The sequence below is a fragment of the Camelus ferus genome, chromosome 5, assembly GCF_009834535.1.
Source record: "Camelus ferus isolate YT-003-E chromosome 5, BCGSAC_Cfer_1.0, whole genome shotgun sequence".
NCBI classification, from domain to species: domain Eukaryota; kingdom Metazoa; phylum Chordata; class Mammalia; order Artiodactyla; family Camelidae; genus Camelus; species Camelus ferus.
This window is the reverse complement of record NC_045700.1, coordinates 69282472-69300008: the sequence shown is the minus strand read 5'-3', so window position 1 is coordinate 69300008 and position 17537 is coordinate 69282472. Positions and strand designations below refer to the sequence as shown.

Sequence of the window (17537 nt, the reverse complement as noted above, 5' to 3'; positions counted from 1 at the left end):
ATTTCTGTACTTAAAGTACGGTTTTTGTTTTGTTGGTACAATACAGAATTCAAGAGAAAAATGTTTTTGCCAAGCAGCTGTTAACTTTACCTGGGGAAAAATGAGATGGGAAAACATTATTCTTGGGATACGTAGGTTCTATCAAAGTGTCTTTTGTGTTCAGTTTACTCCCCTAACCCTGGTGCCGCAACTGTGCCTGGCACATAGTAGATGTTCAGTATTTGCTGAACAAATGTAGCAGGCTCATGGAAAACATTTGGTTGAGAGGCTATAACTTTAATACATTTTATATATACCTTAATTGTATTTATATTTTTTCTCTGACAAAGTTAAATCAATAGCATCAGTGTGTTGACATGTGGAGGATCATTTTACCTTTTTTCCTTTTTCATCTTTCAGCAGGTATTTGTGTACTTCCCTACTCTATATGTACGATGAATAATATGCAGATTAGTTAAATGTCTGCCCTCCAAATAGTTTCTAATCTAGTTAAGAACATAATCTTTTGAAAGTATATTCTCCCAGAGTTTCTTGTGGAATTACTTTGTCATTAAAATAATTGAAATGAAACTATTTTTGATATAAAGTACTGTATACTTTTTGATGACTTTTGTATTCTTAATCTTTGCAGATTTTCCAGATTTTACAGTCCCAGCCAGATGCAGCACATCAAATATCTCAACAAGTGGGCTGGCAAGACACTTTAGTTAGGCTTTTTTTAAAACCAAATTTTGAAAATGGAAATACTCTTCATAAGCACAGTAGGCCTGTTTTAATGAAAGACAATGATAAAAACATATCAGCGGAAGATATCAAGAGGAACTTTGATGAAAAGACAGATGACGAAAAAATCAACTCTTTTGTCTCAGCTCATGTGTCTTCAGATCAGTGGAGTTTGGAAGACAGACACTCTCTAGACTCAAACACACCATTATTTCAAGAAGATAACTCTGTGGGAGAATTGTCTTTCAAATCAGAGAATCAAGAATTCTGGCATAAAAACCCTTCACATCTGAGTTTAGATCTCAGTGGAATTGATTCATGTGAACTGAGTGATAGTGGAAGTCAGATGCCAGACAGCCCGCCCAGCACCCCATCCCCAATAGAGTCTATGAAAACATTTTCTGTGCAGTCTGACAAAGAAAGTAGTGTCCCAAATGATGTGGGCTTTAGTGATGACTTATCTTTACTTGAAAGCCAAGAGGTAAAATTCCTTATTTGTTCAAATGCAGTTCTTATTTTTGTATGTCTCACCTTAGAAATGTGTAATTGTTAACAGTTTCATATTATATTCATATTCTAAGTCTCATGATCTAAGATATTAGAAACTCACCCAACTGTATCTTGAGAGCAAAACCAGTGTCTTAGTTATCCTTGTAATGCATCACTAGTGCCTTCCTAATAAAGTTCCAGGTTCATCCAGACACCTTAAAAATAACATTAAATGATTACAGTCAAAGTACCTGATGGGTTCTTATTATGTGCTTTTAACATCTCCTCCCTCCAATAATTTCATATTACTTTATCTTTTTTATAGAGATGTGAGGAGGAGCTTCTTCAGTTACTGACAAATATTTTAAACTGTGTAATGTGTAAGGGACTAGAAAAGTCCGATGATGATACTTGGATTGAACGGGGACAAGTGTTTTCGGCACTAACTAAACCAGGAATATCCAGTGAGCTACTTCGACCATCAGAGGAAATTAAACTAATGTAAGCATTCAGTTGGTGATATCCCCTCTCCTTTTGGAGTGGGGAGAATTCTAAAATAATATTTGTTGTTGAACACTTATTCAATATTCAGTGGGGGTAGAGAGAGAGTAAAGGAGAAGCTTTTTGCTTAGTACTGTTCCCTGTCTGTTGCCATTCTAGTGGGATCTAGAGAGAAATCCAAAACTGTCTCTGATGTGAGGAGATTTAAGTCTTGCATTAATTTGGATTTTATGTGATTGTATATTCCTTTTTAAAATTTTTTTCTGTGGTGTCTAAGCACTGGTGCATTGTGTTGTACAACCTTGTCCAAATTTGAGTGTTTTTGTGCTAAAGAAAGGCAGTACTATTTTCATGAAAATCACTTCTCTAAAGCTTTGAGTTCCCTGCATATGATAAAACACTGCAACAACAGCACACTAGAAGAGAATTATTCTCTTCTTTTTCCACAGGGCTAGACCCTCTGTAAGGTATAGGCTTTCTTCCTTAATGTTTCCAATTTCAGTTTTAAGAAACTTTTAAATATCTCATGGAGACTGGAATGTGAATTATTTTCATAGTTTTTTTAAGGTCAAGTCAAAACAGTTAACTTTACTTTGCCTTTTAGTATTAGGTATATTAAGGGTAGATACTCCATGGATTAAAAGTTGCTTCTTTGTTATTAAATTCCATCCACAATGTCTTATGACACCTGCCAGTGATAGTGTATCTTTGGAGATATACTCCTGTTAGTAAATAAATGGGTTTGTTGTTGCTTTTTTTTTTAATGACCTGCTATTTTTAAAAATTTAAAATGTTTTTAAGAGGACTTTGTTTTATACTTAGTTTGCTACAGAAGATGTTAGAATGGGCAGTCACAGAAAACAGAGAAGCAAAAATTAATCCAGTAACTGCTGAAAATGCTTTCCGACTCATGCTGATCATACAGGACTTCCTGCAGTCAGAGGGACTAGTTAATTCAAACATGTGGACTGAGAAGGTGCAGTAATATCTCTTTGAAATTTTTTTTTTCATAGTGAAGAATTTCATTCAAGGAAGGAAATTTTGTACCCCCTCTCTTCAAAGCATTAATGTTTAATCAGATGCAATAAACGTGGATAAGATGTGATAAATAGTCACAGATTTTGTTAGCTATTACTAAGATAATTCTTTTGGCTTTTACCAACCGAACATAGAATTAGTTTTGAAATATTTATGATTTGTATTAAAATTAGGGAAAATTTATCATCAGTGGATTTCAAAACAGAATGTTTTTATTTCTCAATTTTTCCTTTGTGTTAGCTTTTAGAGGACATGGTGCTGCTCCTGGACAGTCTGGCCGCTTGGTATTCTGAGAGTCCAGTGTGGGTAAAACTCTCTCAGATTCAGATCCAGCTGCTTCTAGGATTCATTGGAAGGGGTAATTTGCAGGTTTGTCAGTTCTTTTGCATTATTTTCTCTACTTGCGTGCAACATAGGAACTTGTATAATAACTGAATGACAGTGTGTTTTCAGCATTTTAATTTTTAAAATTATTTTTAAATATCATGACTTAACTCTAGTTTCACTTTTGTGAAATTTGGAAAGAAGCTTGAGAGGCAGCTAATTGATTATTTTTTCCTGCTGTTTATGACTTAGTGTAATTTAAGGTTTCCTTTTAGAGGATTTATACATGGCTCATGTTAGAGGGTGTTACTCACTTTGTCTTTATTTAGCTCTACAGCCTGCGTGGACTGTTTACACATGTAAATAGCAGCTTAGGGCTTGCATTTTTAGGAAAATTATTTTTAAAATTGTTCTTGTCAAAGTCTTTTTCTGTACTTTACTAATCTACTAATTCAGTTTTATGATTTATCTCATTGTTTTCATTCATTAGACACTTACTGAATGCCTACCAAGTGTTAGCATTGTGTTAGGTTTCTGAGATAAAGGTAAATAAAATATGGACCTATGGAATATTTATTACTTCTACTTTAAATTAAAAATTTTAAAGGTTGAAAAAGTTCCATGTGGATTGCAGTCCGTTATCTTTCTATTTACATTGGATGCTTGTGATTATTTGGGTTAGATTAGTCATGACATGTATCCCATGGTTATTTACCCCCTTTTTATTTTCTTTTGATACTGGAATTTTAAGAACTTGGAGGAAGGGGTCAGGGTGGGGATGGTTTCTCATGTATATAAACTTGCTATAATATTGATAAGAACATGAGGAGGTTAAAATAAAAGGTTGCTGTATTTTAAAAAGGCCATGCTTTTCAATAGATTCTTTTTTTTCCCAATCGTAAAAGAAAACATACTCATTTTGGAAAATACACAAAAAATATAAAGAAAAAATAATAAAGAAAATGTCCATCATCCCATAGCCTAAGAGAAAGCAACTGTCAATGTTTTAATATTTTTTCTATGTATGTAATTTTTCAGATGATTGAAGCCATCATATATTTTGATAATTTTATATTTTTTCTTATGATTATTTTAAAATCATTTCCTCATTTCACTAACTTTTTAAATATAGTGGGTTTTTTTGCTTAATCATAAAGGTAGCACATGTTCATTGTAGAAAACGTAGAAAATGTAGAAAAGCTAAACAAGAAAATAGACATTCTGATATATGGATGGTGGAAGTTTGAATGGTACAGCTTTTAAATACAATTTGAAAATATGTGGACTAAAAACTTAAAAAAATTTATTATACTCTTTGTCTAGTATTTTACTCTAAAACTGTGTCCTGAGGTAATGATCTAAAGTAGTAAACAATCTTTGTATACATAGATGTTCATTGTAGTATTTTTTTTCCCCTCCATCTGGAAATAGAACGAGGGTAACTTTTTTGCCTTTTTCATTAATATTAGCCTGATGATTGTTAAAGCCTTTGCAGGCAGTATGCCAGGTAGTTACTTATTTTAGATATTAGGACTCTATTTTGTTCCATTCATAGTCACCCTCAGTGTTTTTCTCTTTGGTGAGACTTCCTTAAATAAAATGTCTGTTTTAATTCGTGATGTCAGGTTCAAATACTTTCTGTTTTTCTCTTGCTTTTCTTTATTTTAAAAGTAATAAGATGCAATAATGGGATATAGGGTTAAGGGAGAAGGGGGCACTTTATATCATTTGTCCTGCTGTGACATCTTTCTCTAGTCTAGATTAAAGGAGGCCCCTTTTGTGACCTAAATCACCTTTCTATATGTCTAAGGAGTCTAAGGTCAAAGCTTAAGAGTAATATAGAGTATTTCTTTGCCTGAGTTATGCCAGGTTTTTGCCACCCAGGCAAAGGAATATGTATCTCCCTTAGGAACTTTAGGGTAATTAGATTTCTGATCAAGGACTTACTCTCCTATGTATTGTCCTATATGTATAAAAATGCTTTTGATTCCAAATAACAGAAACATCAATGCAAACTGACTTAGTTAAGAAGATTCATATAGTTGAAAACTTTGGAGTTAAGATGAGTTTAAGGCATGATTCAGTCAAGGCTCCAGTTCCTTTTATTTGCTATTCTCACAGCCTTTCTCTCTGTCATGCATCATCAGCTTGTCTTAAGCTGGCTGCCCTTATTGTTATAGAATGACTACCAACAGCAAATGAAGCTGCATGCTTCCTTATTCATATGTGGAGAAAGAGCATACTTCTTCCTACAGTCATTGGTGGTAGACAGTTCTTTGTGGATCTTTTGTGTTTCTGCATCTCTTGTGAATAACTGGATCCCTTTGTTATATTGTCTCTTTGAGAATACCTGTATAGTGAATAGCTTTGGAAGATAGGGATCATGTCTCCCTCCAGAGCAAAAGGCAGGTTTGTTTACTGCCCAGTACAATAAAGATAATAAATCCCTCCAAGGCAAAGTTTGGGCACACTTACTGCACAGTATGAAAGATATGGGTTCCTTATGCTTGGGGTTCCTCTGTTACAATGCAGCCACTATGTGTGCAGGCATCATCCAGTCCTGTTCAACTCTCACCATGGAATTGCATTTTGGGGAACAGGGCAAATGCTAACATTATGGCTATTGCTAATGCTGTATAGATCTTTGTCTCTGTTCCAGGAATCTCATTCTTCTGCCAGCATCTATGAAACTATGGTAGGCTAACTTGTTAGCTTGGAGATGAGGAAAACCTTAGCCCTTTCACAGGTCTTACCAGTTATTATATAAGAGTTCTGACCTTACCCTCATTAGGCTATCCCTGTATAAATCCATGTGACAAGACAATGACATGAGTTGACTGAAAGAAGAGTTGCCTGAACCAGTCACTGCTGAAAGGGGTTGGATATTCTGTTTGGCTTATATCTTTTAGGACCTATTGTTAGAACTAGAGATGGAATCATCTTGCAAACTGTAAGAAGGAGTAGAATGCATGTTGAGGTGATTAATTATGCATGTCAACTTTTCAGTATATTCCAAATTAAATAGGGTGGCTTATATAATTTCTAAAAAATAACTTCAAGAAGAGCCAAAGAACTTTGCTATTATCACTTAGTATCTGGTTTATTTTACTATTTTCCTCTAGGTTTGTGCAATGGCATCAGCTAAGCTAAACACCCTTCTTCAGACCAAAGTGATTGAAAATCAGGATGAAGCATGTTATATTTTAGGGAAGCTGGAGCATGTTCTAAGTCAATCAATCAAGGAACAGACTGAAATATATTCATTTCTGGTTCCCCTTGTCCGTACCCTGGTTTCCAAAATTTATGAGCTTCTCTTCATGAACTTGCACCTGCCTTCTTTACCTTTTACCAATGGCAGCTCTTCATTTTTTGAAGATTTTCAGGAATATTGCAGTTCAAACGAGTGGCAAGTTTACATTGAAAAATACGTAAGTTTTATCTCTTTTGAGTGAGATTTTTGTACTAATTACCATTTTTCTAGGAGCATATATTAAATTTTGTATATATAAATTTTTTATAAGATTGTACCTTATATGAAGCAATATGAAACCCATACATTTTATGATGGTCACCAGCACATGGCACTTTATTGGAAAGATTGTTATGAAGCCTTAATGGTGAATATGCATAAACGAGACCGGGAAGGAGGAGAAAGCAAGCTCAAGTTTCAGGTAAAAATTATTAAATGTTTTTGATACCTAGGTTTTCATGTTGATTTCAAGCTTTTAATATTCAAAAGAGATGAATAACAAGTCTGAACTTTGAAAACAGTATTTCTCATTGTTTGTATGAAAAATTATTTCAGAATTAGAAAAAATAACACTGATAAGTAACAACTTAAAAAATAAATATAAAAATGTTTTACACATAGTGATTATGTAAAAAATCTACTAAGCTGAAAGTAGATATCTCTAAGGAGGCTGAGTATATATCAGTGCTTAGAGGGACATTTATAGCATGAAATGCATGTGTTAAAACAGAAGAAAATCTAAAATTAAGAAGTTTGTTCCACCCTGAGAAACTTGAAAAAAGTAATCTGAACTAATCTAAATTAGTTTCTAAATACATTTTTTAAAAGCTGAAAGCAGTGAAATTGAAAGCAGAAAAACAATAGAGGAAATCAGTGAAACCAAAATCTGCTTCTTCAAAATATCAATGAAGTAGATAAATGTCCAGCCAAATTGAGAAAAAAAAAAAGTGAAAAATTACTAATACCAGAAATGAAATGAATATCACAACTGACTCCAGAGACATCAGCATAATAATAAGGGACTACTGTAAACGAATCTGTGCACATAAATGAGAGGACTTAAATGAAATGGATCAATTTCTTGACAAATACAAATATCCAAAACCAATTCAGAAATAAATAGTTAACTTAGGATAGTCCTCTACATATTAAAGAAATCAAATTTATAGTTAAATACCTTCCAAAAACAAAAACTTGAGGCCCATCTCTACAATTGTATTTTTATGCTTATCCAGGATGACTTCCCTAGAATAAGTGGAATTACTGATATGCAGCACTTAACGGTAAATACAGTTATCTTGCCCTCACAGAAGTTCTACCAATTAGTATTCCAACTATCATTTTCTCTGTAACTTCACCCTTAGCTTTTCTAGAAAAACCTAATTTAAGAATGTTCTTGTGTGCTCAAATGTCAACACTGTGAAACTGATGTTTAATTATCATGGAGCTCTCATGACTTCTTCAGTTTTCTCATCAAAGATCTGTTTTAAATATTTGGCAACACAGTATCCCAAATCATTGATTTCCTACAAATCTAGTAAAAATTACAGTAGCAGTAATGATAATATTTATTTATTGAGTGCTTGCTACTTTTCTTGCACTATATTAAGGACTTTAGATCTTAATCTTTGTGATGACAGTTATTGTCAACATCATCATACAGATAATGGTCCTGAGACGTAGAGAATTAAGTAGCTAAGACTTGTTCCTAGGTCTATCTCCAGCACTTACATTCTTAACCCCACACTGCTGTACTGCCTCTTTAAAGATGTCTTTGAAATCCATGTCTTTAACTGTTTATTTTAATGTAATTCAGTGTTGATTTATTTGAAACAAGTTAAAAGTGTTTTAGTTCCTAATAGTTCCTAATAGATCAATATTAATGTGAGTCAGACAAGATAGTCTTACCACTTGTTTTTCTGAAAAGTTTAAAACTTTAATTTCAGGGCTTAGAGTTACATATCAGTAGAACCTGTTATCAAAGTATATTTTATCTTGAAAACTGGAAAAAGCATGTGAATTCAATTGCTACCTAGGATGCTGTTCAGAGAGTAGCGGTCTAAGTAATGGAATTTTTCTTTTCTTTTTCTTTTTTTGGTGAGGGAGGCAATTAGGTTTACTTATTAATTTTTAGAGGAAGTACTGGGGATTGAACCCAGGACCTTCTGTATGCTAAGCATGTGCTCTACCACTTGAGCTGTATCCTCCCCCTTAAGTGATAGAAGTTTTCATTGTGAGAGATTTGCCCCTATGGATTTCTTTTGTCTTTGACATTGCCTTTCAGTCCATCAATAGTAGTATGAAATGTGGTTACTCTTCCTTTTACTTTATTTAAACTTGAATCTTACTCTAGATGCCTTATTAATCAAAAGATCCCAAAGGAAAATCATTTCACTTGATGGTAGGAGGTTAATAATTCTGAGTTTAAAAATCCTGTGTTGAGACACTTTACATTTTTGAAGTTATTCATGTATTTTAAAAAAATACAAATAGATTATAGCTAGAATTGTATTAAAGAAATAATTCTAGTAGAATAAGAAAATCCTGTTGGTTACCAGCTTCTTTCACTGCATGATTTTATTGGGTCAAATTTTTAAAATTGTGGCACTAAAATTTAAGTATACCTGTAAATATATGATTCAATTCTATTACTTACTGCTGTTTCTTTCAGGAGTTTTTTGTGGAGCCATTTAATCGAAAAGCACGCCAAGAGAACTTGAGGTATAATAATATGCTTAAACAACTTAGCAGTCAACAGTTAGCCACTCTGAGACGCTGGAAGGCAATAAAGCTCTATCTTACGTGTGAAAGGGGACCTTGGGCTGAAAGGTAGGAGTATATCATTTATCAAATACCCTTTTGTTTTTAGAACTCTGATCTAGAACTTTGTGAGCAAATGGCTTCTCGAACCAGTTTTTTTAAAGTTCACTTTGTAAAAGATTGTCTTTAATTAATTTACTTGTCTTTTGTGAATTTTAGGCCTTGTATGTTTAGAGCTTTGTGTGTATGTTTTTCACCATGCAGCTATTTCCTTTATTTTTACCCTGCTATACAGAATTTGTTTTGAATCCATTTACTTCTGTCTTGATGTCTGAGCTAGGATTAGTGATGCTATCAGTATGTTTGAACATTTTACAGTTTATATGCTTGATCCTAAGTCACTTCTGTTTTGCTGAATCACATTATGTGTGTGTGTGTGTGTATTTATGTATGTAAGTATATACATATTTAACAACTTTTTATGGTAGTAAAATACACATAATATAAAATAATATTGTTTTAACCATTTTAGTGTACAATTTAGTGGCTTTAAGTACATTCCTGACTTGTGTAATCATCACCACTGTCTAGCTTTGGAACATTTTCATCACCTGAAAAAGAAACCCTGGACCATTAAGCAGCCATTGGCAACCTCCAGTCTGCTTTCTGTCTCTATGGATTTGCCTGTTCTGAATATTTCATATAAATGAAATCATACGATATGTGGCCTTTTGTGTCCAGCTTCTTTCTTTCACTTAGCATAGTGTTTTCATTATGTTGTAGCATGTAACAGTACTTTCTTTCCTTTTTATGGCCAAATAATATTCCATTGTATGGATAATAACACATTTTGTCTATTCATTCATCAGATGATAGACATTTGAGTTGTTTTCCCTGTGGCTATGTGAATAGTATTGCTGTAAACGTTTATGAACAGTACTTGTTTCAATGCCTGTTTCTCATTCTTTTGGATATATACCTGCAGGTGGAATTGCTGAGTCATATGGTAATTCTGTGTTTAACTTACTAAGAATTGCCAAACTGTTTTTCACAGCAGCTACACCATTTTACATTCCCATCAGCCATGTTTGAGAGTTCCAGTTTCTTCACAACTTTACCACTACTTGTCATTAAAATTTTTTTTATTATGTTCATCCTAGTAGGTGTGAAATAGTATCTTATGATTTTTTTGCATTTCTCTAATGACATTGAACATCTTTTCATGTCCTTTTGGCCATTTGTGTATCTTATTTGGAGAAATATCTATTCAAGTTCTTTGCCCATTTTTAAATTGGATTGTTTGACTTTTTGTGGTTGAATTGTAAGAGTTCTTTTTATTTTCTCAATAATAGACTTATCAGATATATTATTTGTAAATATATAGGTTTTTTTTTCACTGTCTTGATCGTGGTCTTTGGTACATAAAAATTTGAATTTTAAAGTCAGGTTTCTTTTTGTTGTTGTTGCTTGTATTATTGGTATCATATCCAAGAAACAGTCCCAAAACCAAGGTCATGAAGATTTACTCCTGATATTTCTTCTACTAGTTTGAAGTCTTATATTTAGGTCTTTGATCCATTTTCAATTATATTATCTTTACTTATAATAAAATTATTATTTTATTTTGAAAACTGATTTGGAATAAACTCATATAGGTAGTTAAAAAGTTCCCTGTGACAGTGAAAGAGTAAAATATATCAAATTATAAGTCTGAAGATTTATGTTCACATCTTATTTCTGGTGTCTGTAAACACATAGCATCTTAGGCAAATAATTTAGCCTGTGTTAGATTCCTCAGGTATAAACTGTAGCTGTACATACTAACATTGGTTTTCTCTTGGGGTTGTTTGGGTCAAATGAGATAATGAATGTGAATGTTTTTATAAAATAGTGCTAAAAAGTGTAAAGGATCTGATACTTCTTACACTGTTTCAAGCTAATCTTCATAACTTTAAGCTAAATAATTTTGTTTACTTATGAATATTCATAGGAAACAAAATCCAGTCCACTGGAAACTAGCTAATGTAGAAAATTATTCCCGCATGAGACTTAAATTGGTACCGAATTATAACTTCAAAACCCATGATGAAGCTAGTGCTTTGAGAGACAATTTAGGTGAGTTCCAATGGCTGTTTATTTCTTGAAGACAAATGAGGATGTTGGTGGGGGTTGGTTATTGTTTTTATCAATTGTTTCAGAATTATTTGCTCATGAGAAAAGGGTGCTATTTTATAATTGATATTTAAATGGTTGTATATGTTAAATGCAGTTACTTTTGACCTCTAAGGTGACTTCCTGTTTCAATTAATTGCAGTTTTTCAAAGAAAAACATAATTTAAAATCATAAAATTATCCTGTAGTTCATGTGAAGTGTGTTGTCTTGTATCCATTACAGTATGGTTAAACAGTCGTCCTGTTCCTTTAGTGTTTTGCTTACCAAGACTGAGGCTAATGTTAAATACATTTAGAATTCTTAGCAACTCTTTTGTCCTTCCTTTTATGACTTGTTATTTTTACAGAACTCTAGACATTTAGTATCTTAGATGGGCCAATGCCCTTTTCTGGAAAAAAGTGCTTAAAAATACATAACTTAGCAGTATTTCAAAGCAGGCATTAAAGAGTTTCTGCAGTTTTTTAAGAAAGCCCTTCCCTTCTAACCATCTGACTTGACAGCTTTTTCTTTTGAAGAAGAGGTCTGTGAAGTACCCCAAGATATTGACTGTTACATGTATAATGAATTGTAGTTACTTTACCATAGCCAGCATGCATCTTGTGTTCAGTGACTAAGTTACAGATGAAAGGAGTACCCGTTTTTTAATCTTACTTTTAATAACCACCTTAATATATTGGCCAGTACAATAAATGCCATAAAATTAAGAGAGCTGTGATGCCTGCTGTTTAGAATCTTCCATTCCGACGTAAATCAGACACAGTAAGTGAGTTTCCGTAATGCAGAAAATGGCCTTGCCTATGATACAAACACTGACTTGGGGAGTGTCTTACATAGGAGTGGCCAGTTACAGACAGCTTGTCCTCCCTGGTCACATCCTGAGATTGCTGTACTTTCTCTGCCTCTTGAAATTTGACTGTACTCATCACCCAGAAAACACTTTTGGTGGGTGACTTCAGTTTAGTAATATTTAAGGAATAGTGTTCTCTGTATTTTCTTCATTTTTGCCAAGAAGCCTCACTCAGGAAATTCTCCTTTCTTCTTCCACTCCTTCCTCACCCCTCTACACAGATACAATTTTATGTTTCTTCTTCTTGGTCTCCGTAGTTTTAAGTCCGGGAAAACTAGTGTCCTGTCTTTTTTTTTTTCCATTTCTGTTTTTCTCTTTACCCAGTGTTCAAAATTACCCCAAGTATAATAGTGACAATAAAATTGTACAGAAGAAAAAAATCATGTATTTCAAAATGAAATTAGAAATAGTATAAAACCAGTGGCACCAATCTTTCAAACTCTTTAAAGTTCCCTGAAATTTACTTCAGAATTAACTGCAAAATGTTTTACCTACTCCATATGTTTGTCTATAAATATTTTCATCAGCTTCCAGAATTCGTGGTGGGTTTTTTTTTCTTATTTTGTTTTGTTTCACTTAACCCAGTACTGCTTTGCCTCCCATTGCAAATGTACAGTAGCTAAACTACAAAGTTAGCCATTATTCCTAACATTTTTGATGGAAAATTCATTGTGAATTCCAAACAAGTGATTTGTGAAGTATCTTTTGGAACACACCCACCTATAAATAATGGAATTTAAATGGCCAAAAAGTATATTCTTAAGTGTATCATTAAAAATATTTGGTTTTAGAAAGTTTTTTTGTCCACACTTCTTCACTAGAAATAAGCTTCTGATTGCCAAATGCACCAACTTATTTTAATTTAAAAATTTTTATTTTTATTGAAGTACAGTTGCTGTACAATATTATATGTTATAGGTGTACAACAGTGATTCATAATTTTTAAAGGTTATACTCCATTTATAGTTATAAAATATTAATTATATTCCCTGTGCTAAACAATACGTCCTTGTAGCTTAATTTATACCTAATAGTATATATTATTATATTATAATATTGCCCCTCCTTTCCTCTCCCTGATAGTAACCACTAGTTTGTTCTCTATATCTGTGAGTCTGCTTTTTTGTTTTATTTACTAATTTGTTGTATTTTTTAGATTCTACGTATAAGTGGTAGTCAGTATTTATCTTTCTCTGTCTGACATTCACTTAATATAATTCCCTCCAAATCCATGAATATTGTTGCAAATGGCAAAATTTCATTCTTTTTTATGAATGTTGCTTACCCTCCTTCTTTTCATACCAATTTTTAGTCTTTTTCCTGGAACCTTTTTTCTTTTTATGAATGAGTAATATTCTATTATATGTATGTGTGTATATACATATATATGTGTGTGTGTGTGTGTATAGATGTACACACACACAGTTTCTTCTTTATCCATTCATCTGTTGATGGACACTTAGGTTGCTTCCATATCTTGGCAATTGTATGTGCATAAGGCTCCTTTGAACATTGGGGTGCATGTATCTTTTTGAATTAGTGCTTTATTTTTTTTCAGAGGTATACCCAGGAGTGGAATTGCTGGGTCATATGGGTAGTTCTCTTTTTACTTTTTTGAGAAACCTCCATACTGTTTTCCACAGTGGTTGCACCAATTTACATTCCTACCAACAGTGTATGAGGATTCCCTCTTCTTCACATCCTCATCAACATTTGTTACTTAGTTTCTTTTTGATGAAAGGCATTCTGACAGGTGTAAGGTGATACCTCATCGTGGTTTTGATTTGCATTTCCTTGATGATTATCAATGTTGAGCATCTTTTCACGTGCCTGTTGGCCATCTGCATTTCCTCTTTGGAAAAATGTGTATTCAGTTTTTCTGCCCATTTTTTAATTGGGTTGTTTGATGTTGAGTGCAACAACTTATTTTTAGTCCTTACACTGCTTCTGTTGTCTGTGAAGCATTGGTAGTTATCCTCCTCCATAAGTGTGTTTTTTTCTTAGCACTGTTGCTTACCCTCCTTTTCATACCAATTTTTAGTCTTTTTCCTGGAACCTTTTTTCTATTCCATTCACCTTTTAAATGACAATGTTCCCAGATCTTTGCCTAGCCATCTTACTTTTTACCTATGGTCTCTATGAAGTGGTGGTGTCTTGGCTTCATCGTGGTATATAAAATATATATTTTTCCTGGGTTCAATACCTAGTAGCTCCATTAAATAAATAAATAAATGTAATTACCCACCCCCACAAAAATAACAACAAAGTATATATTTAATTATGTATATAATGATGCTTTCCCACCTGTATTTCTAATTCTTGCCTGCCTTTTGAACTTGAGACCAAGGTTTCCACTGCCTGTTGGGATACCTCTTCCATGTAACATTTCTGAAACTGAATCCATTATCTTTTCTCATGTGTCTGCTCCTCATCCTAGATGTGGCTTCTCCTGTGTCTTATGTTATAGTTATCATCGCCTCCACTCATTAGTTACTCAAATTTAAATAATTATTATTAACTATAAGCCCATCCTTATCTTATCCCTCTTAATCTCCTACACATAATTGCTCTTTAGGTACAATGTCCTTTTTTTTTTAACAATATCCTTTTAATACTGTCTCTTACATATATTTTAGGTGTTTTTCCTTATTTTTATTCCCTTTGCTATTGCCATGGTTTAGGTTTAGCTAGATTCTGTCTTCTCCCAAACTTGGAATAGTTTTCCCAATGGGCTTCCTTGCCTGCAGTCCTTCCCATCCTCAGTATATTCACCAGAGTTTTAGTTTACACTCTTAAGAGTACTGTTTCATCCATGTACATGAAGTCAGTTTTCAGTTTGTATCAGATTATTGAGTTCCTGCTTTTCAGGTTTATTGCATAATCATGTACTTTGTTTAACTAAATGTTTAACAATAAATTTTTGCTTGCATTAGACCATAGGGGAAAATATGTTCAGTAGAAATAGTTACTTGTTCTAGGGAAAGTATGAGCCAGTAATTCCTAGTATAGGGGAAGATATGATGGAAGCAGATTTATAAATAAGAATGCAGCTGTACATTGGTTACTTCATTTTACATGTCAGAGCAATGATACCGTTTGAGAAACTAAGGGACGTTTTGTTATCTGTATAGTGTTTTGTTGTTTAGCATGAATTATTTTTATTTTCCACAAATGAAATACTTTATTCATAGTTAAATATATAAATTTTTCCAGTCCTGCCTATTAATTATACATATATTTTTATTACAGTTCTTTTGCCACTCAGATAATTGAGAGATGAATGTACAATAATAATAGCTACCATTTATTTTATGTGTGTTGTGATGTATCTCCATTTCACAGTTAAAAAGCATAGATTCAGAGGGGTCATATGGTTAGTAAATGGTAGAACAGAATTTGAATCTAGTTTTACCAATTCACAACCCATGTTCTTTCCACTTTGCTAGCCCTACCTTTTTATATAATGCATCATTCATTACATTTGATGAATATATATGTATCGGAATTATCTGTTAAATTCCCTGTACTCCAGAAAGGAACACTTTGGCCCTTAGTCTGTGTATTATCTTGCAGTTAAAGACAATTTGTCACACTGTTTCTAAATATTTCTTTAGTACAAATGCACAGTAAAAATAATTCTGTTGAATTAATGTACTGAAAATAATTTTCTTTCAATTAGTTATTGGTATCCTTTAGCAGTAAATGTGATTAAAGAGATTACTTGGCCTATTTCTGAAACATAAATAATACCATCATTAAAAATAGATACCATATTTTTGAGACAATTCCTTTTATTATGTGTAAAAAGTCACAGTGAAACAGCATAGATTACTCTAAATCATGTATTAAAACTTTTCTGTAGTAAATTGCTTTTTTAGAAAATTTCAAGTACCTTCTTTATTTGTAATACATACTATTATCGTATAATTGACAATCAGAAATTACAGGACTATGATAATGGGTTTTTTTTACTTTGTGTTTAACAGACATTTTGTGTTTAAACAGGCATCCAGCACTCACAGCCTTCCAGTGATTCATTGCTTTTGGAAGTAGTGAAACAAGTAAAAGTTAGTGATCTGGAGGAAGATAAATTAGATCTTCCTGAAGAGGAAATAACAAGCAGAGTAAATATGTATGTATAAGTACTTGAAAGAATTTCAAATTATTTTATTCTGAGAAATGGGATTGTAAAATTGTGGAATACATTAGCTTGAAATTCTAATACATATATTTCCAGGGACCAGCAGTTAATACTCTGTCTACCAGGTGTTGAGTCTATTAGTGTTAACAAACTATTGAAGAAGGCTTCTTAGAACTCTGTTAATTTGGAGCTAGACTTTGAAATTAGAAAGTATTTTGAGCTGAATGACAATGAAAACGTAATATATCAGACTTATGGGACACAGCCAGTGTTCTGACGTGTTTAGTTGGAAAGTACAGCATGAAATATAAACTCTTTAGTAATAGGAAGAAATTAGAAAAATAAAAGCAGAAATCCATGAAAGAGAAAGTTAAAAAACAGAAAGATCAAAGAAAACAAAAGCTAGCTTTTTAAAAATCAGATAACCAAACAATAAACCTCTAGCCAAACAGCTTAGGAAAGAAAGACAACATAAATTACCAGTACCAGAAATGAAAGAGAAGATAACACTACAAACATTAAAATGATTAACAAGAAATATATTAAAAAGAAATGACAACTTGATAGGGAGAGTATAGCTTATAGCTCAGTGGCAGAGTGCATACTTAGCATGCACGAGCTCCTGGGTTTAAGACCCAGTACCTCCATTAAAAAAAAACAAAAAACCTAATAATAAATAAATAAACCTAACTACCTCCCCCCACCCAAAAAGAAGAAAAAAAAAAGAAATGACAACTTTATGCCAGTAAATTTGACAACCTTAATGAAATGGAAAAATTCCTTGAAAAATATAAAAATTACCAAACCTCTCACAGGAAATAATATATAAACTGAATAACTTTAGATATATTTTAAAATTCTGAATTATTTTTTGTTTACTTTTTATTGAAATATAGTTAATTTACAGTGTTATTTAGTTTCTGGTATACAGCATGGTGGTGATTCAGTTATACATACATATTTCTTTTCATATCCTCTTCCATTGTAGTTTATTACAAGATATTGAATATAATTCCCTGTACTATACAGTAGGTCCTTGTTTATTTATTTTATATATAGTATTATGTATCTGTTAATCACAAACTCCTAACTTATCCCTCCCCCCACACCTTCTCCTTTGGTGACTGTAAACTTGTTTTCTATGTTTGTGAGTCTGTTTCTGTTTTGTAAATAAGTTCATTTGTATCATTTTTTTACATTCCACATATAAGTGATATATAATATTTGTCTTTGTCTGACTTACTTCACTTAGTATGATAATCTCTAGGTCCATCCATGTTGCCTCCAATGG

At 32.7% G+C, this 17537-nt stretch overlaps 1 protein-coding gene across 7 annotated transcripts in view; it reads left to right on the top strand.

Moving 5' to 3' along the window:
* The window catches only part of NBEAL1 (neurobeachin like 1), a 129312-nt gene that overhangs the window by 67967 nt on the left and 43808 nt on the right, over positions 1–17537 (top strand). For all 7 annotated transcript variants that reach the window (XM_032480043.1, XM_032480044.1, XM_032480045.1 and 4 more), the window contains 9 exons: positions 632–1204; positions 1538–1713; positions 2536–2689; positions 2992–3120; positions 6198–6503; positions 6597–6746; positions 8997–9154; positions 11076–11200; positions 16111–16237. In XM_032480043.1, coding sequence (XP_032335934.1) covers positions 632–1204; positions 1538–1713; positions 2536–2689; positions 2992–3120; positions 6198–6503; positions 6597–6746; positions 8997–9154; positions 11076–11200; positions 16111–16237 — 1898 coding nt within the window. The remainder of the gene's footprint in view (positions 1–631; positions 1205–1537; positions 1714–2535; positions 2690–2991; positions 3121–6197; positions 6504–6596; positions 6747–8996; positions 9155–11075; positions 11201–16110; positions 16238–17537) is intronic.